At 48.2% G+C, this 21,754-nt stretch overlaps 1 protein-coding gene across 1 annotated transcript in view; it reads left to right on the top strand.

Moving 5' to 3' along the window:
• Positions 1-5,729: 5,729 nt before the first annotated feature.
• Positions 5,730-21,754, top strand: part of LOC149457608 (uncharacterized) — a 51,050-nt gene continuing 35,025 nt past the window's right edge. The window contains exons 1-3 of the mRNA XM_089683461.1: positions 5,730-5,882; positions 10,751-11,038; positions 11,869-12,093. Coding sequence (XP_089539587.1) covers positions 10,771-11,038; positions 11,869-12,093 — 493 coding nt within the window. The 5' untranslated portion in view covers positions 5,730-5,882; positions 10,751-10,770. The remainder of the gene's footprint in view (positions 5,883-10,750; positions 11,039-11,868; positions 12,094-21,754) is intronic.

Raw genomic sequence — 21,754 nt, 5'->3', positions numbered from 1 at the left:
GTGTTCAAATACTTACAGTTATGTTCAAAATAATAGCAGTCAGACATCACTAACCGGATCAATCTCTGTTTTTGGTAGAAATTATATTTCTACATGGCAAAAAATTTCCTAGCAGGTGTAGTAGAGTAATAAAAATCCAACAGACCCAACAGTCATGACATGCATGCTGCTGATTCTGTGTCATTGAATCACTCATTGAAAGGGGCGTGTTCAAAATAATAGCAGTGTGGAGTTCTATTAGTGAGGTCATTCATTCTTTGAAGAACTGGTGGCAATGACTGCCCTTATTTAAGGAAGGAAGGCAGCAAATGTTGTACTCGCTGGTTACAGTGCATTTCTCTCTGAAATTAGGAGGAAAATGGGTCGTTCCAGACATTGTTCAGAAAAACAGCGTACCTTGATTAAAAAGTTGATTGGAGAGAGGAAAACATATAAAGAAGTGCAGAAAATGATCGGCTGCTCAGCTAAAATGATCACAAATGCTTTAAAATGGCAACCAAAACCCGAAAGACGTGAAAGAAAGCCAAAAACTACCATTGGAATGTATAGAAGAATAGCCAAAATGGGGCGGACTCAGCCAACAATCAGCTCCAGGAAGATGAAAGAAGGTGTGACGTTCCCTGTGAGGACTGTTACAATTAGAAGACGCCGATGTGAAGCCAAGCTATCTGCAAGAAGTCCCCGCAAAGTCCCACTGTTGGGGGAAAGACGTGTGCTGAAGAGGTTACAATCTGCCAAAGAGCACATTGACTGGCCTAAAGAGAAATGGTGCAACATTTTGTGGACTGGTGAAAGTAAGATTGTTCTTTTTGGGTCTAGTGGGCGGAGACAGTTTGTCAGACGACCCCCAAACACTGAATTCAAGCCACAGTACACTGTGAGGATAGTGAAGCATGGTGGTGCAAGCATCATGATATGGGGATTAGAGATGAGCGAATCGAACCAGGCGAACCGGAATTCGATACAAATTTCAGGAAAAATTTGATTCGCGTCGAATCCGAATATTTGCCTACTTCGGGTGCGCGAATCGGATTTTTCCCGATCAGCCGGCAAAAGTGTCCCTGCAGAGAGCTCCGCTATTTCTGACAGTTCTCTGACAGAAGGAACACATGTACAGCGGTTGAAACATTGTATCTATTTGTTTCCATTTAGGATACAGATGTTTTTATTCGGAAACAGATGTTTCAACCGCTGTACATGTGAAGGAGCTGTCAGAGAACTGTCAGAAATAGAGGAACTCTGCACATACACTTTTTGCCGGTTTGGAATTCTTATTTTCATCCTACTTCTTCTTCATCCTCATCCTCAGAAGAAGAAGAAGAGGATGAGGATGAAGAAGAAGAAGAAGTAGGATGAAAATAAGAATAATTCCAAGCCGGCAAAAAGTGTATCTGCAGAGCTCCTCTAAGTGTATCTGCAGAATAGAGGAGCTCTGCAGATACACTTTTTGCCGGCTTGGAATTATTCTTATTTTCATCCTACTTCTTCTTTTTCTTCTTCTTCTTCTTCTTCTTCCTCTTCATCCTCATCCTCATCCTCTTCTTCTTCTTCTGAGGATGAAGAAGAAGAAGAAGTAGGATGAAAATAAGAATAATTCCAAGCTGGCAAAAAGTGTATCTGCAGAGCTCCTCTATTCTGCAGATACACTTAGAGGAGCTCTGCAGATACACTTTTTGCCGGCTTGGAATTATTCTTATTTTCATCCTACTTCTTCTTCTTATTATTCATCCTCATCCTCATCCTCAGAAGAAGAGGATGAGGATGAGGATGAAGAAGAAGAAGAAGTAGGATGAAAATAAGAATAATTTTAAGCCGGCAAAAAGTGTATCTGCAGAGCTCCTCTATTTCTGACAGTTCTGTGACATTCACTCCATACAGCTGTTGAAACATTTAATCTATTTGTTTCCATAAATGGATCCATTTATGGAAACAAATAGATACAATGTTTCAACCGCTGTATGGAGTGAATGTCACAGAACTGTCAGAAATAGCCTAAGAAATAGCGGAGCTCTGCAGATACACTTTTTGCCGGCTTGGAATTCTCCTTCTTCTCATCCTTCTTCTTCTCATCCTTCTTCTTCTTCTCATCCTTCTTCTTCTTCTCATCCTTCTTCTTCTTCTCATCCTTCTTCTTCTTCTCATCCTTCTTCTTCTTCTCATCCTTCTTCTTCTTCTCATCCTTCTTCTTCTTCTCATCCTTCTTCTTCTTCTCATCCTTCTCCTTCTTCTCATCCTTCTCCTTCTTCTCATCCTTCTCCTTCTTCTCATCCTCCTTCTTCTTCTCATCCTCCTTCTTCTTCTCATCCTTCTCCTTCTTCTTCTCATCCTTCTCCTTCTTCTCCTTCTTCTCATCCTTCTTCTTCTTCTCATCCTTCTCCTTCTTCTCATCCTTCTCCTTTTTCTCATCCTTCTCCTTCTCCTTCTTCTCATCCTTCTCCTTCTTCTCATCCTTCTCCTTCTTCTCATCCTTCTCCTTCTCCTTCTTCTCATCCTTCTCCTTCTCATCCTTCTTCTCATCCTTCTTCTCATCCTTCTCCTTCTTCTCATCCTTCTTCTCATCCTTCTTCTCATCCTTCTCCTTCTTCTCATCCTTCTCCTTCTCCTTCTTCTCATCCTTCTCCTTCTCCTTCTTCTCATCCTTCTCCTTCTCCTTCTCATCCTTCTCCTTCTTCTCATCCTTCTCCTTCTCCTTCTCATCCTTCTCCTTCTCCTTCTTCTCATCCTTCTCCTTCTCCTTCTTCTCATCCTTCTCCTTCTCCTTCTTCTCATCCTTCTCCTTCTCCTTCTTCTCATCCTTCTCCTTCTCCTTCTTCTCATCCTTCTCCTTCTCCTTCTTCTCATCCTTCTCCTTCTCCTTCTTCTCATCCTTCTCCTTCTCCATCTTCTCATCCTTCTCCTTCTCCTTCTTCTCATCCTTCTCCTTCTCATCCTTCTCCTTCTCCTTCTTCTCATCCTTCTCCTTCTTCTCATCCTTCTCCTTCTTCTCATCCTTCTCCTTCTTCTCAACCTTCTCCTTCTCCTTCTTCTCAACCTTCTCCTTCTCCTTCCTCATCTCCAAGGGCATTTAAATTAAAGGTACAGTGTTCTGCACTAATTTAAAGGCTCTCTGAAGCCTAGAAACCCTTTTTATAAGTTAACTTCGTAGCGAATAAATTCGCATCGAATCGAATTTCTTCCTGAAATTCGGCGAATCAGCCGAATCGAATTTTTGAATAATTCGCTCATCTCTAATGGGGATGTTTCTCATACTACGGTGTTGGGCCTATTTATCGCATACCAGGGATCATGGATCAGTTTGAATCCATCAGAATACTTGAAGAGGTCATGCTGCCTTATGCTGAAGAGGAAATGCCCTTGAAATGGGTGTTTCAACGAAACAATGATCCCAAACACACCAGTTAAAGTGCAACATCTTGGTTCCAGACCAACAAGATGGACGTTATGGAGTGGCCAGCCCAATCCCCGGATCTTCATCCAATAGAAAACTTGTGGGGTGACATCAAAAATGCCGTTTCTGAGGCAAAACCAAGAAATAGAGAAGAACTGTGGAATGTGGTCCAATCATCCTGGGCTGGAATACCTGATCACAGGGGCCAGAAGTTGGGGGACTCCATGCAACACAGATGTACAGCAGTTCTCAGAAACAGTGCGACTACAACCAAATATTCATGAAGTCATTCAAAGGAAAGCAAAATCTTCAAACATTTCTCAGTTTATATAGTGAATGTTGGAGTTTGTAAAGAAGAATACAAACACGGCCATTTTTTTGAACCGTCTAATATTCACTTTTCTTCCATTTTTGTTTAGAGGAACAACACAAATTTGATGTATTTTTCTTCATGTTGTGATTTGGAATAGAATGTGTCGTGTTCCCAATGCATTTGTGTGGATGGAAATAAAAGCTATTAGAAGGATTTTGAGCTTAATTCACTTTTTTCAACACACTGCTATTATTTTGAACACAACTGTATGTTCAGCAGTGCAAGACAAATAAATTCTTTAAAAATCATACTATGTGATTTCCTGATTTTTTTTTTTTTTTTTTTTTTTAATTCTGTCTCTCAGAGTGGGAATACACCTACAATGTGAATTTCAGACCCCTCCATGATTTCTAAGTGGGAGAACTTGCAAAATCGCAGGGGGTTCAAATACTTCTGTTCCTCACTGTAACAGAAGGAACACAACCAGTGATGAGGCATGGAAAGACCACCTGGATGATCCTATAGGGGGGTGAGGGACATTTTAGTGCTGCAGTTTGTCCAACATGTTGCGCAATAGTACCCAATGGGGCGGAAACCATTCAGGGGGCCAGGTATGGGGGCGCAAAAAGGCATGGCAGGCCAGCAACCAAAAGTACCTCAAATGGCTGAATTCCAAATACAAGGGAATAATGAGGGGCCATAAAGAACCTGTTTTCCACCCCATTGGAGGCCTTCTCTCAATGACTGGAGAGGCCGTGACTGTCTGGTGCATAATGATATTTTATGTAAGTGTATTACATACTTTATAAGCCCTGTATTATGTCTGTATTATCTTTTGTTTTGTTGTGTTTATTTAAGTCTTTGTATCTCTTTTAGATATACAATTAGCCATTGAGGAAGCTGTCGTAAAACATGTCGGGCAAACTCTCCAGCGCTAGAATGTCCCTCACCCCCCCCCCCATAGGATCATCCTGGTGGTCTTTCCATGCCTCATCACTGGTTGTGTTCCTTCTATTATATGGTGGGCTTTGGGACATTCATTGTGAGGATATCACTGAACAAGTCTTTAACACTATGGTTTATATGTGACGTAATGTTAAATAAAGCAATACTGATTTTATTGACACGTGTATGTAGTCTCTGTGCCTAGAACGTCCATTTGTATTATCCTTGTTTCTTCTGACTAGCATAGTGGACTAATGGTTGCCTACGGGAGTCGGTCACTGTTAGATGTAAAAAACAAATAGGAGTTTGTTGACTTTTACTCAGTAGGCCATGGGGGGAGGGTTAGGGCACCCATGGACCAGCAGACTGGAAAAGTACCCCTTTTTAGTCATTCACCAAAAACAAGATATGACCGGTTCATTCGCAGATCCACCGAACTGTGAACAGGCTGGCTTCGGATCAAACAACCGGATAAATACCATAGACCTATAATTCCTTCCGGAGGAAAACAAAGTGACATCTATGAGATGGCGGGACAGGATGGCAGCCAATAGTTCTCTCCCAGCCAGGGGCGGACTGACAACTCATGGGGTCCCCGGGCAATAGGGGATCATGGGGCCCCTGTGTCCTTGCCCACACCCAAAAAAGCCTAAGAAAACGCCAATGAAAGGTACCAGAGGCATCTCATGGGGTCCCCTACTGAACTCGGGCCCTCGAGCAGTGCCCTAGTGCTCGAATGGTCAGTCCTAAACCCTTTCTGTTCCGATAATGTCCAGGCCCTACAGCTTCAGCGCCCTACAGCTTCAGCGCCCTACAGCCCCAGTGCCCTACAGCCCCAGGCCCTACAGCTCCAGGGCCCTACAGCTCCAGCGCTCTACAGCTCCAGGCCCTACAGCTCCAGCGCTCTACAGCTCCAGGCCCTACAGCTCCAGCGCCCTACAGCTCCAGGCCCTACAGCTCCAGCGCCCTACAGCTCCAGGCCCTACAGCTCGAGCGCCCTACAGCTCCAGGCCCTACAGCTCCAGCCATCCATGGTCCTGGATTCTCGGTTACATAAAGCACATTACAGAACTTGTGTCCTCGGAGTAGGACGTCCCTTCATATAGCAGCTCGGCAGGTTTTCTGGAAGGGCCGCGTCTCCTTTCACTTTGTACAGAGTTGGGCGACGCCTCAATATTATTCTACAAGGAAGACAATCTCCAGCAAAAGGCAACCCGACCACAGACTACACGGGAGGTAAGTCGGGATATGCAACGCTGAATATCAGCTCCTGTCCATGTGACTGACATGTATTATACAGGGGATGGAAATGTTACATTGTAGTAGTGTGTATAATACAGAGAGAGGGAATGTTACATTGTAGTAGTGTGTATAATACAGAGAGAGGGAAATGTTACATTGTAGCGGTGTGTATAATACAGAGGGAGGGAATGTTACATTGTAGCAGTGTGTATAATACAGAGGGAGGAAATGTTACATTGTAGTAGTGTGTATAATACAGAGGCAGGAAATGTTACATTGTAGCGGTGTGTATAATACAGAGGGAGGAAATGGTACATTGTAGCAGTTTGTATAATACAGAGGGAGGACATGTTACATTGTAGCAGTGTGTATAATACAGAGGGAGGACATGTTACATTGTAGCGGTGTGTATAATACAGAGGGAGGACATGTTACATTGTAGCGGTGTGTATAATACAGGGAGGACATGTTACATTGTAGCGGTGTGTATAATACAGGGGGGACATGTTACATTGTAGCGGTGTGTATAATACAGAGGGAGGACATGTTACATTGTAGCGGTGTGTATAATACAGAGGGAGGACGTGTTACATTGTAGTAGTGTGTATAATACAGAGGGAGGACGTGTTACATTGTAGTGGTGTGTATAATACAGAGGGAGGACGTGTTACATTGTAGCGGTGTGTATAATACAGAGGGAGGACGTGTTACATTGTAGTAGTGTGTGTAATACAGAGGGAGGACATGTTACATTGTAGCAGTGTGTATAATACAGGGGGGACATGTTACATTGTAGCAGTGTGTATAATACAGAGGGTGGACGTGTTACATTGTAGTAGTGTATATAATACAGAGGGAGGACGTGTTACATTGTAGCAGTGTGTATAATACAGGGAGGACATGTTACATTGTATCAGTGTGTATAATACAGGGAGAACATGTTACATTGTAGTGGTGTGTATAATACAGAGGGAGGACGTGTTACATTGTAGTAGTGTGTATAATACAGAGGGAGGACATGTTACATTGTAGTAGTGTGTATAATACAGAGGGAGGACATGTTACATTGTAGCAGTGTGTATAATACAGAGGGAGGACGTGTTACATTGTAGCAGTGTGTATAATACAGAGGGAGGACATGTTACATTGTAGCAGTGTGTATAATACAGAGGGAGGACATGTTACATTGTAGCAGTGTGTATAATACAGAGGGAGGACATGTTACATTGTAGCAGTGTGTATAATACAGGGGGGACATGTTACATTGTAGCAGTGTATATAATACAGAGGGAGGACATGTTACATTGTATCAGTGTGTATAATACAGAGGGAGGACATGTTACATTGTAGTAGTGTGTATAATACAGAGGGAGGACGTGTTACATTGTAGTAGTGTGTATAATACAGAGGGAGGACATGTTACATTGTAGCAGTGTGTATAATACAGGGGGGACATGTTACATTGCAGTAGTGTGTATAATACAGAGGGAGGACATGTTACAATGTAGTATTTGCTCCTTTGTGCTCTGACAGATGGGCCGGCCCCCGTATACTGTAGTTTCAGGACAATGCTGGTATACTCTAATTTCAGGTATTAACCCCAAATACTTTCCACAATACAATATTTGTAGCTGCTGGTTTGCTTTGATATTTCAGGGGGGGGCGCTGTGCCGCGAAGGGGGAGTTGGCGTAGAAGGAGGGCGTTTCATAAGTTTACGTTTTTGTTTGGTTCTGAATTGTGATAGTGTGGGGGGAGGGGGGAGAAGGTCCCCGGCTCACTGTCTTGGGGTTGAGGGGAGTGCGGTCAGGTGACACGTGTTCCACCCTACACACGGGTTTAACATGTAACATGGTGATAAGGTGAACTTATTCTTTAAGGACAAACATGGATTTCTTTCTTGAAATTTCTTTCTTGAAATCTCTAAGATCTTAGGCAAAAAAAGTAAAAAAAAAAAAAAATTAAAAATACACTTTTTTTCCCAGTGTAAGTTTTAAAAAATAGTTTTACAATAAATAACATTTTATTTTGTTATTTGTCCTGTTTGAAACAACAGTAAAATGATTATTCCGGTACAAAGCATTGCAAAGCGGCAAAAGAAATACCGAGGTTTTTTTTGCAACCTTGCACTTTTTTTTTTTTTAAAGTCACTCAATTGACAAAACAAATAAAAGTAAAAAAAAAAGAAAATCATCAGGAAAATAATATCTGAAGGGAGAAGAAGTTAGAGTAAGCGAAGGGTTAAAAGAGAAAATCAGGAATGTAGAATAACAAACAACTGTACTCATCTAGGTGGATGCTGCATCTGTCCCGCACCTCCTCTAAGACTGAGAACTGAGTGATCAAACACTGCTGATCGCTCAGGCCTCCGTCTTCAGTGAGCAGAGGGCCGGTGACTGTCAAACAATCAGCCAGGACCGGGACAAGGGGCGGCAGGAGTGCCCTGGGAACTGCTGTAATACAGTCAGGTCCATAAATATTGGGACATGGACACAATTCTAACATTTTTGGCTCTATACACCACCACAATGGATTTGAAATGAAACGAACAAGATGTGCTTTAACTGCAGACTGTCAGCTTTAATTTGAGGGTATTTACATCTAAATCAGGTGACCGGTGTAGGAATTACAACAGTTTGCATATGTGCCTCCCACTTGTTAAGGGACCAAAAATAATGGGACAGAATAATAATCATAAATCAAACTTTCACTTTTTAATACTTGGTTGCAAATCCTTTGCAGTCAATTACAGCCTGCAGTCTGGAACGCATAGACATCACCAGACGCTGGGTTTCATCCCTGGTGATGCTCTGCCAGGCCTCTACTGCAACTGTCTTCAGTTCCTGCTTGTTCTTGGGGCGTTTTCCCTTCAGTTTTGTCTTCAGCAAGTGAAATGCTCAATCGGATTCAGGTCAGGTGATGGACTTGGACATTGCAGAACATTCCACTTCTTTGGTTGCTTTTGCAGTCTGCTTTGGGTCATTGTCCATCTGCACTGTGAAGCGTCCAATGAGTTGTGAAGCATTTGGCTGAATATGAGCCGATAATATTCCCGAAACACTTCACAATTCATCCGGCTGCTTCTGTCAGCCGTCACATCATCAATAAATACAAGAGAAGCAGTTCCATTGGCAGCCATACATGCCCACGCCATGACACTACCACCACCATGCTTCACAGATGAGGTGGTATCTTAGGATCATGAGCAGTTCCTTTCCTTCTCCATACTCTTCTCTTCCCATCACTCTGGTACAAGTTGATGTCGGTCTCATCTGTCCATAGGATGTTGTTCCAGAACTGTGAAGGCTTTTTTACATGTCGTTCGCAAACTTTAATCTGGCCTTCCTGTGTTTGAGGCTCACCAATGGTTTCCATCTTGTGGTGAACCCTCTGTATTCACTCTGGTGAAGTCTTCTCTTGATTGGTGACTTTGACACACATACACCTACCTCCTGGAGAGTGTTCTTGATCCGGCCAACTGTTGTGAAGGGTGTTTTCTTCACCAGGGAAAGAATTCTTCGGTCACCACAGTTGTTTTCCGTGGTCTTCGGGGTCTTTTGGTGTTGCTGAGCTCACCGATGCATTCCTTCTTTTTAAGAATGTTCCAAACAGTTGTTTTGGCCACGCCTAATGTTTTTGCTATCTCTCTGATGGGTTTGTTTTGTTTTTTCAGCCTAATGATGGCTTCACTGATAGTGACAGCTCTTTGGATCTCATCTTGAGAGTTGACAGCAACAGATTCCAAATGCAAATAGCACACTTGAAATGAACTCTGGACCTTTTATCTGCTCATTGTAATTGGGATAATGAGGGAATAACACACACCTGGCCATGGAACAGCTGAGAAGCCAATTGTCCCATTACTTTTGGTCCCTTAACAAGTGGGAAGCACATATGCAAACTGTTGTAATTCCTACACCGTTCACCTGATTTGGATGTAAATACCCTCAAATTAAAGCTGACAGTCTGCAGTTAAAGCACATCTTGTTCCTGTCATTTCAAATCCATTGTGGTGGTGTATAGAGCCAAAAATGTTAGAATTGTGTCCATGTCCCAATATTTATGGACCTGACTGTATGTGAGGTAGAGGGGAGCCATAAGGAGATTGGAAGAGGGGATTTGTGGGAGGAGTGATTTTGGAGGCGGTAGAGGGTAAGAATTGTTCTAGGAGGGGAAATTTGGGGGGTGCTAGGAATAGTAGTTTGGGGGAATTTGTGTTGGAAGGGGGGATGGGGAAGGTGATTTGTGTTAGGAGGGGGGGATTTGTGCTAGGAGGGGAAATTCTATTTGGGGGTTTGTGCTAGTAGGAATGATTGGGGGGTATTTGTGCTAGGAGGGGGATTGGAGGGGGGAATTTGTGCTGTGAGGGGGAGGGGGATTTTGAGTTTTGAGAATTTGTGCATGGAGGGAATATTTGAGGGGTAGAGGATTTGTGCTAGGAGGGGTGATTTTTTTTTTGGGGGGCATTCATGCTGCAGGGTTTGACCTCTGAGGGGGGGAAAGATTTGTTCTGGGAGGGAGGGCTTCCAGAAGGGGGGGTTGATTTGTTCTGGGAGGAGGGGACATTTATGTGTAGGGGGTAAGCAGATTAGTGCTCGTTTGTTATTTTTCATAGGGGGCGCAGTTTGGCACATTCACCCTGGGCTCCAGATGGCCTTGTCTCGGCACTGCAGTCAGCTTCCAGGATTTTTTTTGGCATAGCTTAATTGGACAAATTGAAGTTAGATGCTGATTGGCTAACATGCACAGCTGCACCAGATTTTGAGTGCTCCAGTGTTAGTAAATCTCCCCCCTTATGTAGGTTGGATGATAATGTAATTTTCCATTACCAATTTTGGGGTTGATGCTGAACTCTATGTTTCAGGAAGTCTCTTTGGACTGAAGATGTGTGATGAGAAGGGCATGCTGGGAATCTTCTCCAGAGATGACCGAAGCTGCTATCAGTGGTTAAGTCAGTCTTTGCAGGATTCTTCACTACTGCAATCTGTGAATCATTGTTATATATCTAACGACTTTTCAGAATTCCAAAAGAAGGTCAGAAATTGCACATTTGCCATCTTGTACCACACCAAAAATCGTGGAAGATTGAATCTCATCGGTGTCACTGACTCTTTGTATGATAAGGAACTATTGTATCTCCATCAAATGTTAGGTGAGATAAACCTCATACTTACTGCTTGTAACACATTACGCTTTGAGTGTATGTATTTATTTACTGATAGTTTAGGCCTAAGAAAAAATGATGTGGATGCCTGAACCATCACACCCACGTTTGTTACCAAAAGAATCTAGCCCCCCCCCCCACACACAAAACCACCACCACCTCCGAATGGGTTCAGGTGTTCCCAGTGAGGGTGTTGTTACTGCAGCATGAACGTCATTGTTGCTAACCGTGGTCTTCCAACCTTGGGGTACCAGTTTGGTGGAGACTCTTTTCTGTTCCACCATAACGATGCTCCTGTGTACAAAGCCAACTCCATAAAGATATAGTTTGGCCTCGGTGTGAAGGAACTCAAGTGTCCTCTACAGAGCTGTGCCCTACTGAACACCTTTGTGATGAATTGGAATGCTGATTGTGAGCCTGGTCTTTTATCCAACATTAGTACCTGAACTCGCAAATGGGACAAATTCCCACAGACACCCTTCAATATCTTGTGGAAATTCTTCCCAGAAGAGAAGAGGCCATTGTACCAGCAAGGACTGAGGAAGGGCAGGTTGGAATGGATGTCCACCATATCATATCGGTGTGATGGTCAGGTGTCCACACACTTTTAGCTACATAGCATATCATTCCCTACTGTGTGTTTAGCTGTTTCTTTAGATTTCATTTTCATATCTTGGAGCCAAGTTGACATCTGCAGGAAAAAGAAACTCAGTTTTATAGCTTCATGACCATTTATTTTACAATTACTGCATTTCATAATGTAATCATAAATTAACAATATATGTTTTTTTTTTCATGGACTTCCTTTTTTTTCTCAGGAAAGAGCAATGTCATTGTGGTGATTGATAATGTGGATGACCCCGAAGATGCAAAGAGCCAAATCCTGGAACAACAGCCCAGTATTCTCAAACTGGCCGACGCCTTGTTCTTGTTCAGTGACAACGATAATAGGACCTATAACAGTGGAGATATTGAGAATTCTCCTCTTCTGACTTCCAGTAACAAGGAAAGAAAGCTTGAACAGATTTTTACAAAAGTTCAAGGTAAGGGCACTAAAAAATGCCACTGGAGTGGTAAGGGGTTAGTCTCTGTCAGGTTTTATCTGATGTCACACTATGAAGGATATTTATTATCCATTCGTCCTGATAACTGGTGTCACTAGGACAGAAAATGTGGGAAAATCCAAAACTTTGGAGTTGTTGTCAAAAGAATAGGGTACATTTTCCATTGGGGACCCCTGGTCTGGTGACAGATGTCTAAGAAGGGTTTTCCCTCACTTTGTAGACTTTTCCTCTAACATCCTTTTTCATCTACAGAAGAGGAAGTGAAGGGAAATCTCCTTATTAGGAAACAGATGGAAAAAAAACTCATAGGGATTGTAATATCCCTTTCCCTATCCAAAGTGAAGACAAGCATTTAGCCTTTAGATATACACTCACTGGCCACTTAATGAGGCACACCTTGCTAGTCCCGGGTTGGACCCCTTTTTGCCTTCATTCTTCATGGCATGGATTCAACAAGGTGTCGGAAACATTCCACAGATTTTGGTCCATATTGACATGAGTTACTGTTGCCTTTCTATCATCTTGAACCAGTCTACCCACTCTTTTCTGACCTGGCATTTTCCTCCACACAACTGCCGCTCACTGGATATTTTCCCTTTTTTGGACCATTCTCTGTAAACCCTAGAGATGGTTGTGCGTGAATATCCCAGTAGATCAGCAGTTTTTAAAATACTCAGATCAGTCCTGCCACGTTCAAAGTCACTTAAATCCCCTTCCTTCCCCACTCTAATGCTCGGTTTGAACTTCATCAAGTTGTCCTCACCGTGCCAAGATGCCTAAATGCATTGATTTCCTTCCATGTGATTGGCTGATTAACAATTTGTGTTACCAATCAATTGAACAGGTGGACCTAATAAAGTTGCCAGTGAGTGTATTGTAAGCCCCTAAGTGAGCAAATGTACCACCCCACACACATATCGCCCTCCATCTCCCAGCCATTAAAAAAACTCCTCTTCTTTAACCACTTGCTGACCGCAGATAGCCAAATGATGGCTTCACTGCAGCCGGCCAGTTCTGGGAGGGCATCATATGATGTCCTCCCAGAACACATCCTACAGACACAGCTGATTATGTGATGTGGTAAAGGGCCAATCACAGCGGCCTTTTACCACGTGATCAGTTGTGTCCAATGACACAGCAGATAACCGGGAAATGCAGTTGCCGGTTATCGGCTGCACTTTCCTTGCGCTACTGCCGATAACTGGCAATTGTCAGAGGAGGGATCAGCACCGATCATCAGGACACTGATGATCAGTGCCCTAATGATCAGTGCCCAGCAGTGCCACCTACAAGTGCCCATCAGTGCCACCCACCTGTGCCCATCAGTGCTGCACAGCAATGCCACCCATCAGTGCCACCCAGCAGTGCCCTGCAGTGCCACCAGTCAGTGCCACCAGTCAGTGTCACCCATCAATGCTGCCTATCAGTGCCCATAATCAGTGCCGCCTATCAGTGCCCATAATTAGAGATGAGCGAAGTATTCAAAAATTTGATTCGACTGATTCGGCGAATTCGTGAAAAAAATTTGATTTGAGTAGAATATATTCGCTGCGATTTTAACTTATAAAAAGGGTGTTTCTAGGCTTCAGAAAGCCTTTATATTAGTGCAGAACACTGTACCTTTAATTTAAATGCCCTTGGAGTCTGCTGGGGAAGAGAAATAATACTGTCAGTCAGTATGACATGCAGAGGAGTGCCGTCGATCTTAGAATCACCGCACACTTCACTCATTTGGCCAGTCACGAGGCCAAAACCAGAGTGTGGAGCCACAGTGTGGCGGTGGAGGCAGCAGCAATGGGAGGCCATACAGCACCCTATGACAAAATGGAACCCACCAGCAGTGTGAGGAGACCTGAAAGTGGCACATGGCAGAGTGTGGCGATGGAGACAGCAGCAATGGGAGGCCGTACAGGGACCCACGCTGCTGGTGGAGCTGCCACTGCTCCTACCACCCCACCCCTCCCCTGCTGCCATGGCAGCGGAACGCGAGCGCACAGGGCCCACAGTGTCTGAGGATGGACGTTGGCGCAGAAAGGCAGAGACCAACTGACTACATAGGTGGTTTTTATAGTACGTAATTTTGGCCTCCCTCTCAGCAGGTGTGAAAAAGGCCACCATTTTGGAACGGTAGCGAGGGTCCAACAAGGTGGACAGCCAAAAGTCATCCCTCTGTCTGATGGTTATTATTCGGCTGTCGCTACGCAAGCAACCGAGCATGCTATGGGCCATTTGTGCCAAGGAATGCGAGGGACTCCCTGCCTCCATCTCCACAGCATACTGCCACGGTGCGTCTGGGTCCTCTGTCTCCTCCTCCTCTACCAGATGCTCCTGCTCCTCCACTCCTGTCCGCTGAGTGGAAAAACCACCCATTTCACTCAATAATTCCTGAGCACCAATGTCCTCCTCTACCTCCTCCTCTTCTTCCTGTCCTGCCCCCACAGGGGTCATGTGGCGTTGAGATCTGTGCGCCACGTCTACCGCACCCTGACCAGCCATTGTTAACAGCATTTGTTCCAGGACGTGCAACAGAGGAATGACGTCGTTCATCCCATAGTCCTGCCGACTCACGAATAGCGTGGCCTCCTCAAAGGGCCTGAGCAAGCGGCAGGTGTCACGCATGAGCTGCCAATGGCTGACATCTAAGTTACACAGGGGAGTACCTTTATCCGCTTGTAACAATAGGAAATCGGTGATGGCCTTTCGCTGTTCGTAAAGGCGGTCTAACATATGTAGGGTTGAATTCCACCTTGTTGCAACGTCACAGCATGAGTCGGTACAGGGGCCCATGGCAGATTAGGGGCCTGGCCGCAGCAATGTGAGGCCCGTAATCTGCCAGCACCCTATGACAAAATGGAACCCAGCAGCAGTGTGAGGACACCTGAAAGTGGCACATGGCAGAGTGTGGCGATGGAGACAGCAGCAATGGGAGGCCGTACAGGGACCCATGAGACACTGTGGACCTGGCAGCAGCGTGAGGAGGCGGTACAGGGGCCCATGGCAGATTAGGGGCCTGGCCGCAGCAATGTGAGGCCCGTAATCTGCCAGCACCCTATGACAAAATGGAACCCAGCAGCAGTGTGAGGACACCTGAAAGTGGCACATGGCATGACACACTGTGGACCTGGCAGCAGCATGAGGAGGCGGTACAGGGGCCCATGGCAGATTAGGGGCCTGGCAGCAGCTATGGGAGGCCCATAATCTGCCAGCACCCTATGACAAAATGGAACACACCAGCAGTGTGAGGAGACCTGAAAGTGGCACATGGCAGAGTGTGGCGACGGAGACAGCAGCAATGGGAGGCCGTACAGGGACCCATGAGACACTGTGGACCTGGCAGCAGCGTGAGGAGGCGGTACAGGGGCCCATGGCAGATTAGGGGCCTGGCAGCAGCTATGGGAGGCCCGTAATCTGCCAGCATCCTATGACAAAATGGAACCCAGCAGCAGTGTGAGGACACCTGAAAGTGGCACATGGCATGACACACTGTGGACCTGGCAGCAGCATGAGGAGGCGGTAAAGGGGCCCATGGCAGATTAGGGGCCTGGCCGCAGCAATGTGAGGCCCGTAATCTGTCAGCATCCTATGACAAAATGAAATCCAGCAGGAGTGTGAGGAGACCTGAAAGTGGCACATGGCAGAGTGTGGCGATGGAGACAGCAGCAATGGGAGGCGGTACAGGGACCCATGACACACTGTGGACCTGGCAGCAGCGTGAGGAGGCGATACAGGGGCCCATGGCACATTAGGGGCCTGGCCGCAGCAATGGGAGGCACGTAATCTGCCAGCATCCTATGACAAAATGGAACCCAGCAGGAGTGTGAGGAGAACTTAAAGGGGCACATGGCAGAGTGTGGCGATGGAGACAGCAGCAATGGGAGGCGGTACAGGGACCCATGACACACTGTGGACCTGGCAGCAGCGTGAGGAGGCGATACAGGGGCCCATGGCACATTAGGGGCCTGGCCGCAGCAATGTGAGGCCCGTAATCTGCCAGCATCCTATGACAAAATGGAATCCAGCAGGAGTGTGAGGAGACCTGAAAGTGGCACATGGCATGACACACTGTGGACCTGGCAGCAGCATGAGGAGGCGGTACAGGGGCCCATGGCACATTAGAGGCATGGCCGCAGCAATGGGAGACGCCCGTAATCTGCCAGCATCCTATGACAAAATGGAATCCAGCAGGAGTGTGAGGAGACCTGAAAGTGGCACATGGCATGACACACTGTGGACCTGGCAGCAGCATGAGGAGGCGGTACAGGGGCCCATGGCACATTAGGGGCCTGGCCACAGCAATGGGAGACGCCCGTAATCTGCCAGCATCCTGTGACAAAATGGAATCCAGCAGGAGTGTGAGGAGACCTGAAAGTGGCACATGGCAGAGTGTGGCGATGGAGACAGCAGCAATGGGAGGCGGTACAGGGACCCATGACACACTGTGGACCTGGCAGCAGCGTGAGGAGGCGGTACAGGGGCCCATGGCAGATTAGGGGCCTGGCCGCAGCAATGGGAGGCACGTAATCTGCCAGCATCCTGTGACAAAATGGAACCCAGCAGGAGTGTGAGGAGACCTGAAAGTGGCACATGGCAGAGTGTGGCGATGGAGACAGCAGCAATGGGAGGCCGTACAGGGACCCATGACACACTGTGGACCTGGCAGCAGCGTGAGGAGGCAGTACAGGGGCCCATGGCAGATTAGGGGCCTGGCCGCAGCAATGTGAGTCCCGTAATATGCCAGCACTCTATGACAAAATGGAACACAGCAGCAGTGTGAGGAGACCTGAAAGTGGCACATGGCATGACACACTGTGGACCTGGCAGCAGCATGAGGAGGCGGTACAGGGGCCCATGGCACATTAGGGGAATGGCCGCAGCAATGGGAGACGCCCGTAATCTGCCAGCATCCTATGACAAAATAGAATCTAGCAGGAGTGTGAGGACACCTGAAAGTGGCACATGGCATGACACACTGTGGACCTGGCAGCAGCATGAGGAGGCGGTACAGGGGCCCATGGCACATTAGGGGCCTGGCCGCAGCAATGGGAGACGCCCGTAATCTGCCAGCATCCTATGAAAAAATGGAATCCAGCAGGAGTGTGAGGACACCTGAAAGTGGCACATGGCATGACACACTGTGGACCTGGCAGCAGCATGAGGAGGCGGTACAGGGGCCCATGGCACATTAGGGGCCTGGCCGCAGCAATGGGAGACGCCCGTAATCTGCCAGCATCCTATGACAAAATGGAATCCAGCAGGAGTGTGAGGACACCTGAAAGTGGCACATGGCATGACACACTGTGGACCTGGCAGCAGCATGAGGAGGCGGTACAGGGGCCCATGGCACATTAGGGGCCTGGCCGCAGCAATGGGAGACGCCCGTAATCTGCCAGCATCCTATGACAAAATGGAATCCAGCAGGAGTGTGAGGACACCTGAAAGTGGCACATGGCATGACACACTGTGGACCTGGCAGCAGCATGAGGAGGCGGTACAGAGGCCCATGGCACATTAGGGGCCTGGCCGCAGCAATGGGAGACGCCCGTAATCTGCCAGCATCCTATGACAAAATGGAATCCAGCAGGAGTGTGAGGACACCTGAAAGTGGCACATGGCATGACACACTGTGGACCTGGCAGCAGCGTGAGGAGGCGGTACAGGGGCCCATGGCAGATTAGGGGCCTGGCAGCAGCTATGGGAGGCCTGTAATCTGCCAGCATCCTATGACAAAATGGAACCCAGCAGGAGTGTGAGGAGACCTGAAAGTGGCACATGGCAGAGTGTGGCGATGGAGACAGCAGCAATGGGAGGCCGTACAGGGACCCATGACACACTGTGGACCTTGCAGCAGCGTGAGGAGGCGGTACAGGGGCCCATGGCAGATTAGGGGCCTGGCAGCAGCTATGGGAGGCCCGTAATCTGCCAGCACCCTATGACAAAATGGAACACACCAGCAGTGTGAGGAGACCTGAAAGTGGCACATGGCAGAGTGTGGCATTGGAGACAGCAGCAATGGGAGGCCGTACAGGGACCCATGACACACTGTGGACCTGGCAGCAGCGTGAGGAGGCAGTACAGGGGCCCATGGCAGATTAGGGGCCTGGCCGCAGCAATGTGAGTCCCGTAATATGCCAGCACTCTATGACAAAATGGAACACAGCAGCAGTGTGAGGAGACCTGAAAGTGGCACATGGCATGACACTGTGGACCTGGCAGTAGCGTGGGGAGGCGGTACGGGGGCCCATGGCAGATTAGGGGCCTGGCAGCAGCTATGGGAGGCCCGTAATCTGCCAGCACCCTATGACAAAATGGAACACACCAGCAGTGTGAGGAGACCTGAAAGTGGCACATGGCAGAGTGTGGCGTTGGAGACAGCAGCAATGGGAGGCCGTACAGGGACCCATGACACACTGTGGACCTGGCAGCAGTGTGAGGAGGCGGTACAGGGGCCCATGGCAGATTAGGGGCCTGGCAGCAGCTATGGGAGGCCCGTAATCTGCCAGCACCCTATGACAAAATGGAACACACCAGCAGTGTGAGGAGACCTGAAAGTGGCACATGGCATGACACTGTGGACCTGGCAGTAGCGTGAGGAGGCGGTACGGGGGCCCATGGCAGATTAGGGGCCTGGCAGCAGCTATGGGAGGCCCGTAATCTGCCAGCACCCTATGACAAAATGGAACACACCAGCAGTGTGAGGAGACCTGAAAGTGGCACATGGCATGACACTGTGGACCTGGCAGTAGCGTGAGGAGGCGGTACGGGGGCCCATGGCAGATTAGGGGCCTGGCAGCAGCTATGGGAGGCCCGTAATCTGCCAGCACCCTATGACAAAATGGAACACACCAGCAGTGTGAGGAGACCTGAAAGTGGCACATGGCAGAGTGTGGCGTTGGAGACAGCAGCAATGGGAGGCGGTACAGGGACCCAGGACACACTGTGGACCTGGCAGCAGCGTGAGGAGGCGGTACAGGGGCCCATGGCAGATTAGGGGCCTGGCCGCAGCAATGTGAGGCCCGTAATCTGCCAGCATCCTATGACAAAATGAAACACACCAGCAGTGTGAGGAGACCTGAAAGTGGCACATGGCAGAGTGTGGCGTTGGAGACAGCAGCAATGGGAGGCGGTACAGGGACCCATGACACACTGTGGACCTGTCAGCAGCGTGAGGAGGCGGTACAGGGGCCCATGGCAGATTAGGGGCCTGGCCGCAGCAATGTGAGGCCCGTAATCTGCCAGCACCCTATGACAAAATGGAACACAGCAGCAGTGTGAGGAGACCTGAAAGTGGCACATGGCATGACACTGTGGACCTGGCAGTAGCGTGAGGAGGCGGTACGGGGGCCCATGGCAGATTAGGGGCCTGGCAACAGCTATGGGAGGCCCGTAATCTGCCAGCACCCTATGACAAAATGGAACACACCAGCAGTGTGAGGAGACCTGAAAGTGGCACATGGCAGAGTGTGGCGTTGGAGACAGCAGCAATGGGAGGCGGTACAGGGACCCATGACACACTGTGGACCTGGCAGCAGCGTGAGGAGGCGGTACAGGGGCCCATGGCAGATTAGGGGCCTGGCCGCAGCAATGTGAGGCCCGTAATCTGCCAGCATCCTATGACAAAATGGAACACACCAGCAGTGTGAGGAGACCTGAAAGTGGCACATGGCATGACACACTGTGGACCTGGCAGTAGCGTGAGGAGGCGGTACGGGGGCCCATGGCAGATTAGGGGCCTGGCTGCAGCTATGGGAGGCCCGTAATCTGCCAGCACCCTATGACAAAATGGAACACAGCAGCAGTGTGAGGAGACCTGAAAGTGGCACATGTTTGGGGCATGATTCATGGCCGATTTAGTCAGTTGTGTCAGGAACTGGTGGTTTGAAATCCAGACTAATCCACGCCTGATTCATTTTCACAAACGTGAGTCTCTCCACACTTTGGGTGGACAGTCGTGTCCTCCGCGGAGTTACAATACCTCCTGCCGCACTAAACACGCGTTCCGATGCCACGCTGCTGGCCGGGCATGACAGCCTTTCAAGGGCAAATTCAGCTAGTTGGGGCCAAAGGTCAAGTTTTGTTGCCCAGTAGTCAAGGGGATTGTCTACCTCGGTTGGCAGGGTGCTGTCCAAGTAGGTCCAAGCCTGTTGTTTGAGCTCCTGCTCCAGGTCCACCTGATGCTGCTGCTGCTGCTGCTGCTGCGGCTGGTTAGTAGTTTCCTCACTGCGCTGGTGAAGAAAGCTACTCATCATCGACTGCAGACTGAGGCAGCCGCTGCTGGTGGAGCTGCCACTGCTCCTACCACCCCACCCCTCCCCTGCTGCCATGGCAGCGGAACACGAGCGCACAGGGCCCACAGTGTCTGAGGATGGACGTTGGCGCAGAAAGGCAGAGACCAATTGACTACATAGGTGGTTTTTATAGTACGTAATTTTGGCCTCCCTCTCAGCAGGTGTGAAAAAGGCCACCATTTTGGAACGGTAGCGAGGGTCCAACAAGGTGGACAGCCAAAAGTCATCCCTCTGTCTGATGGTTATTATTCGGCTGTCGCTACACAAGCAACCGAGCATGCTATGGGCCATTTGTGCCAAGGAATGCGAGGGACTCCCTGCCTCCATCTCCACAGCATACTGCCACGGTGCGTCTGGGTCCTCTGTCTCCTCCTCCTCCTCCTCTACCAGATGCTCCTGCTCCTCCACTCCTGTCCGCTGAGTGGAAAAACCACCCATTTCACTCAATAATTCCTGAGCACAAATGTCCTCCTCTACCTCCTCCTCTTCTTCCTGTCCTGCCCCCACAGGGGTCATGTGGCGTTGAGATCTGTGCGCCACGTCTACCGCACCCTGACCAGCCATTGTTAACAACATTTGTTCCAGGACGTGCAACAGAGGAATGACGTCGTTCATCCCATAGTCCTGCCGACTCACGAATAGCGTGGCCTCCTCAAAGGGCCTGAGCAAGCGGCAGGTGTCACGCATGAGCTGCCAATGGCTGACATCGAAGTTACACAGGGGAGTACCTTTATCCGCTTGTAACATCAGGAAATCGGTGATGGCCTTTCGCTGTTCGTAAAGGCGGTCTAACATGTGTAGGGTTGAATTCCACCTTGTTGCAACGTCGCAGATCAGGCGATGCTGTGGAATTCCGTTCTGCCGCTGCAGCTCAATGAGGGTGTGCTTTGCGGTGTAGGAATGGCTGAAATGCATGCAAAGTTTACGTGACATTTTAAGGATGTCTTGCAGTGGGATGGTGGATTTTAGGAACCGCTTGACAACCAGATTGAACACGTGAGCCATGCATGGCGCATGGCAAAACCTTCCTTGACGCAGAGCAGACACCATGTTCTTTCCGTTGTCGGTCAACATGGTTCCGATTTTCAGTTTGCGCGGAGACAGCCATCTGTCGATTTCTCTGTTCATTACACTCAGAAGTTGCTCCCCTGTGTGACTACGTTCGCCAAGGCATACCAGGTGCAGCACAGCGTGACACCGTTGCGCCCTGCACATGTGATATGCCGGTCGGGTAATGGGACTTGGCACGGGGGTGGCGGCTGAGGACACGGCGGAAGAAGAGGTGGTAGAGGCGGACATGTTTGCTGGACCAAGGACGTGCAAACGTGGAGGCAAAAGCGTCGTGACCTGTCCAA

This window comes from Staurois parvus, unplaced genomic scaffold (genome assembly GCF_062004578.1).
Source record: "Staurois parvus isolate SC_StPar_1 unplaced genomic scaffold, SC_StPar_1.0 ptg000311l, whole genome shotgun sequence".
In the NCBI taxonomy this organism is placed as follows: Eukaryota; Metazoa; Chordata; class Amphibia; order Anura; family Ranidae; genus Staurois; species Staurois parvus.
The sequence above is the reverse complement of the archived record's forward strand: the minus strand, read 5'-3'. Positions and strand labels throughout refer to the sequence as shown.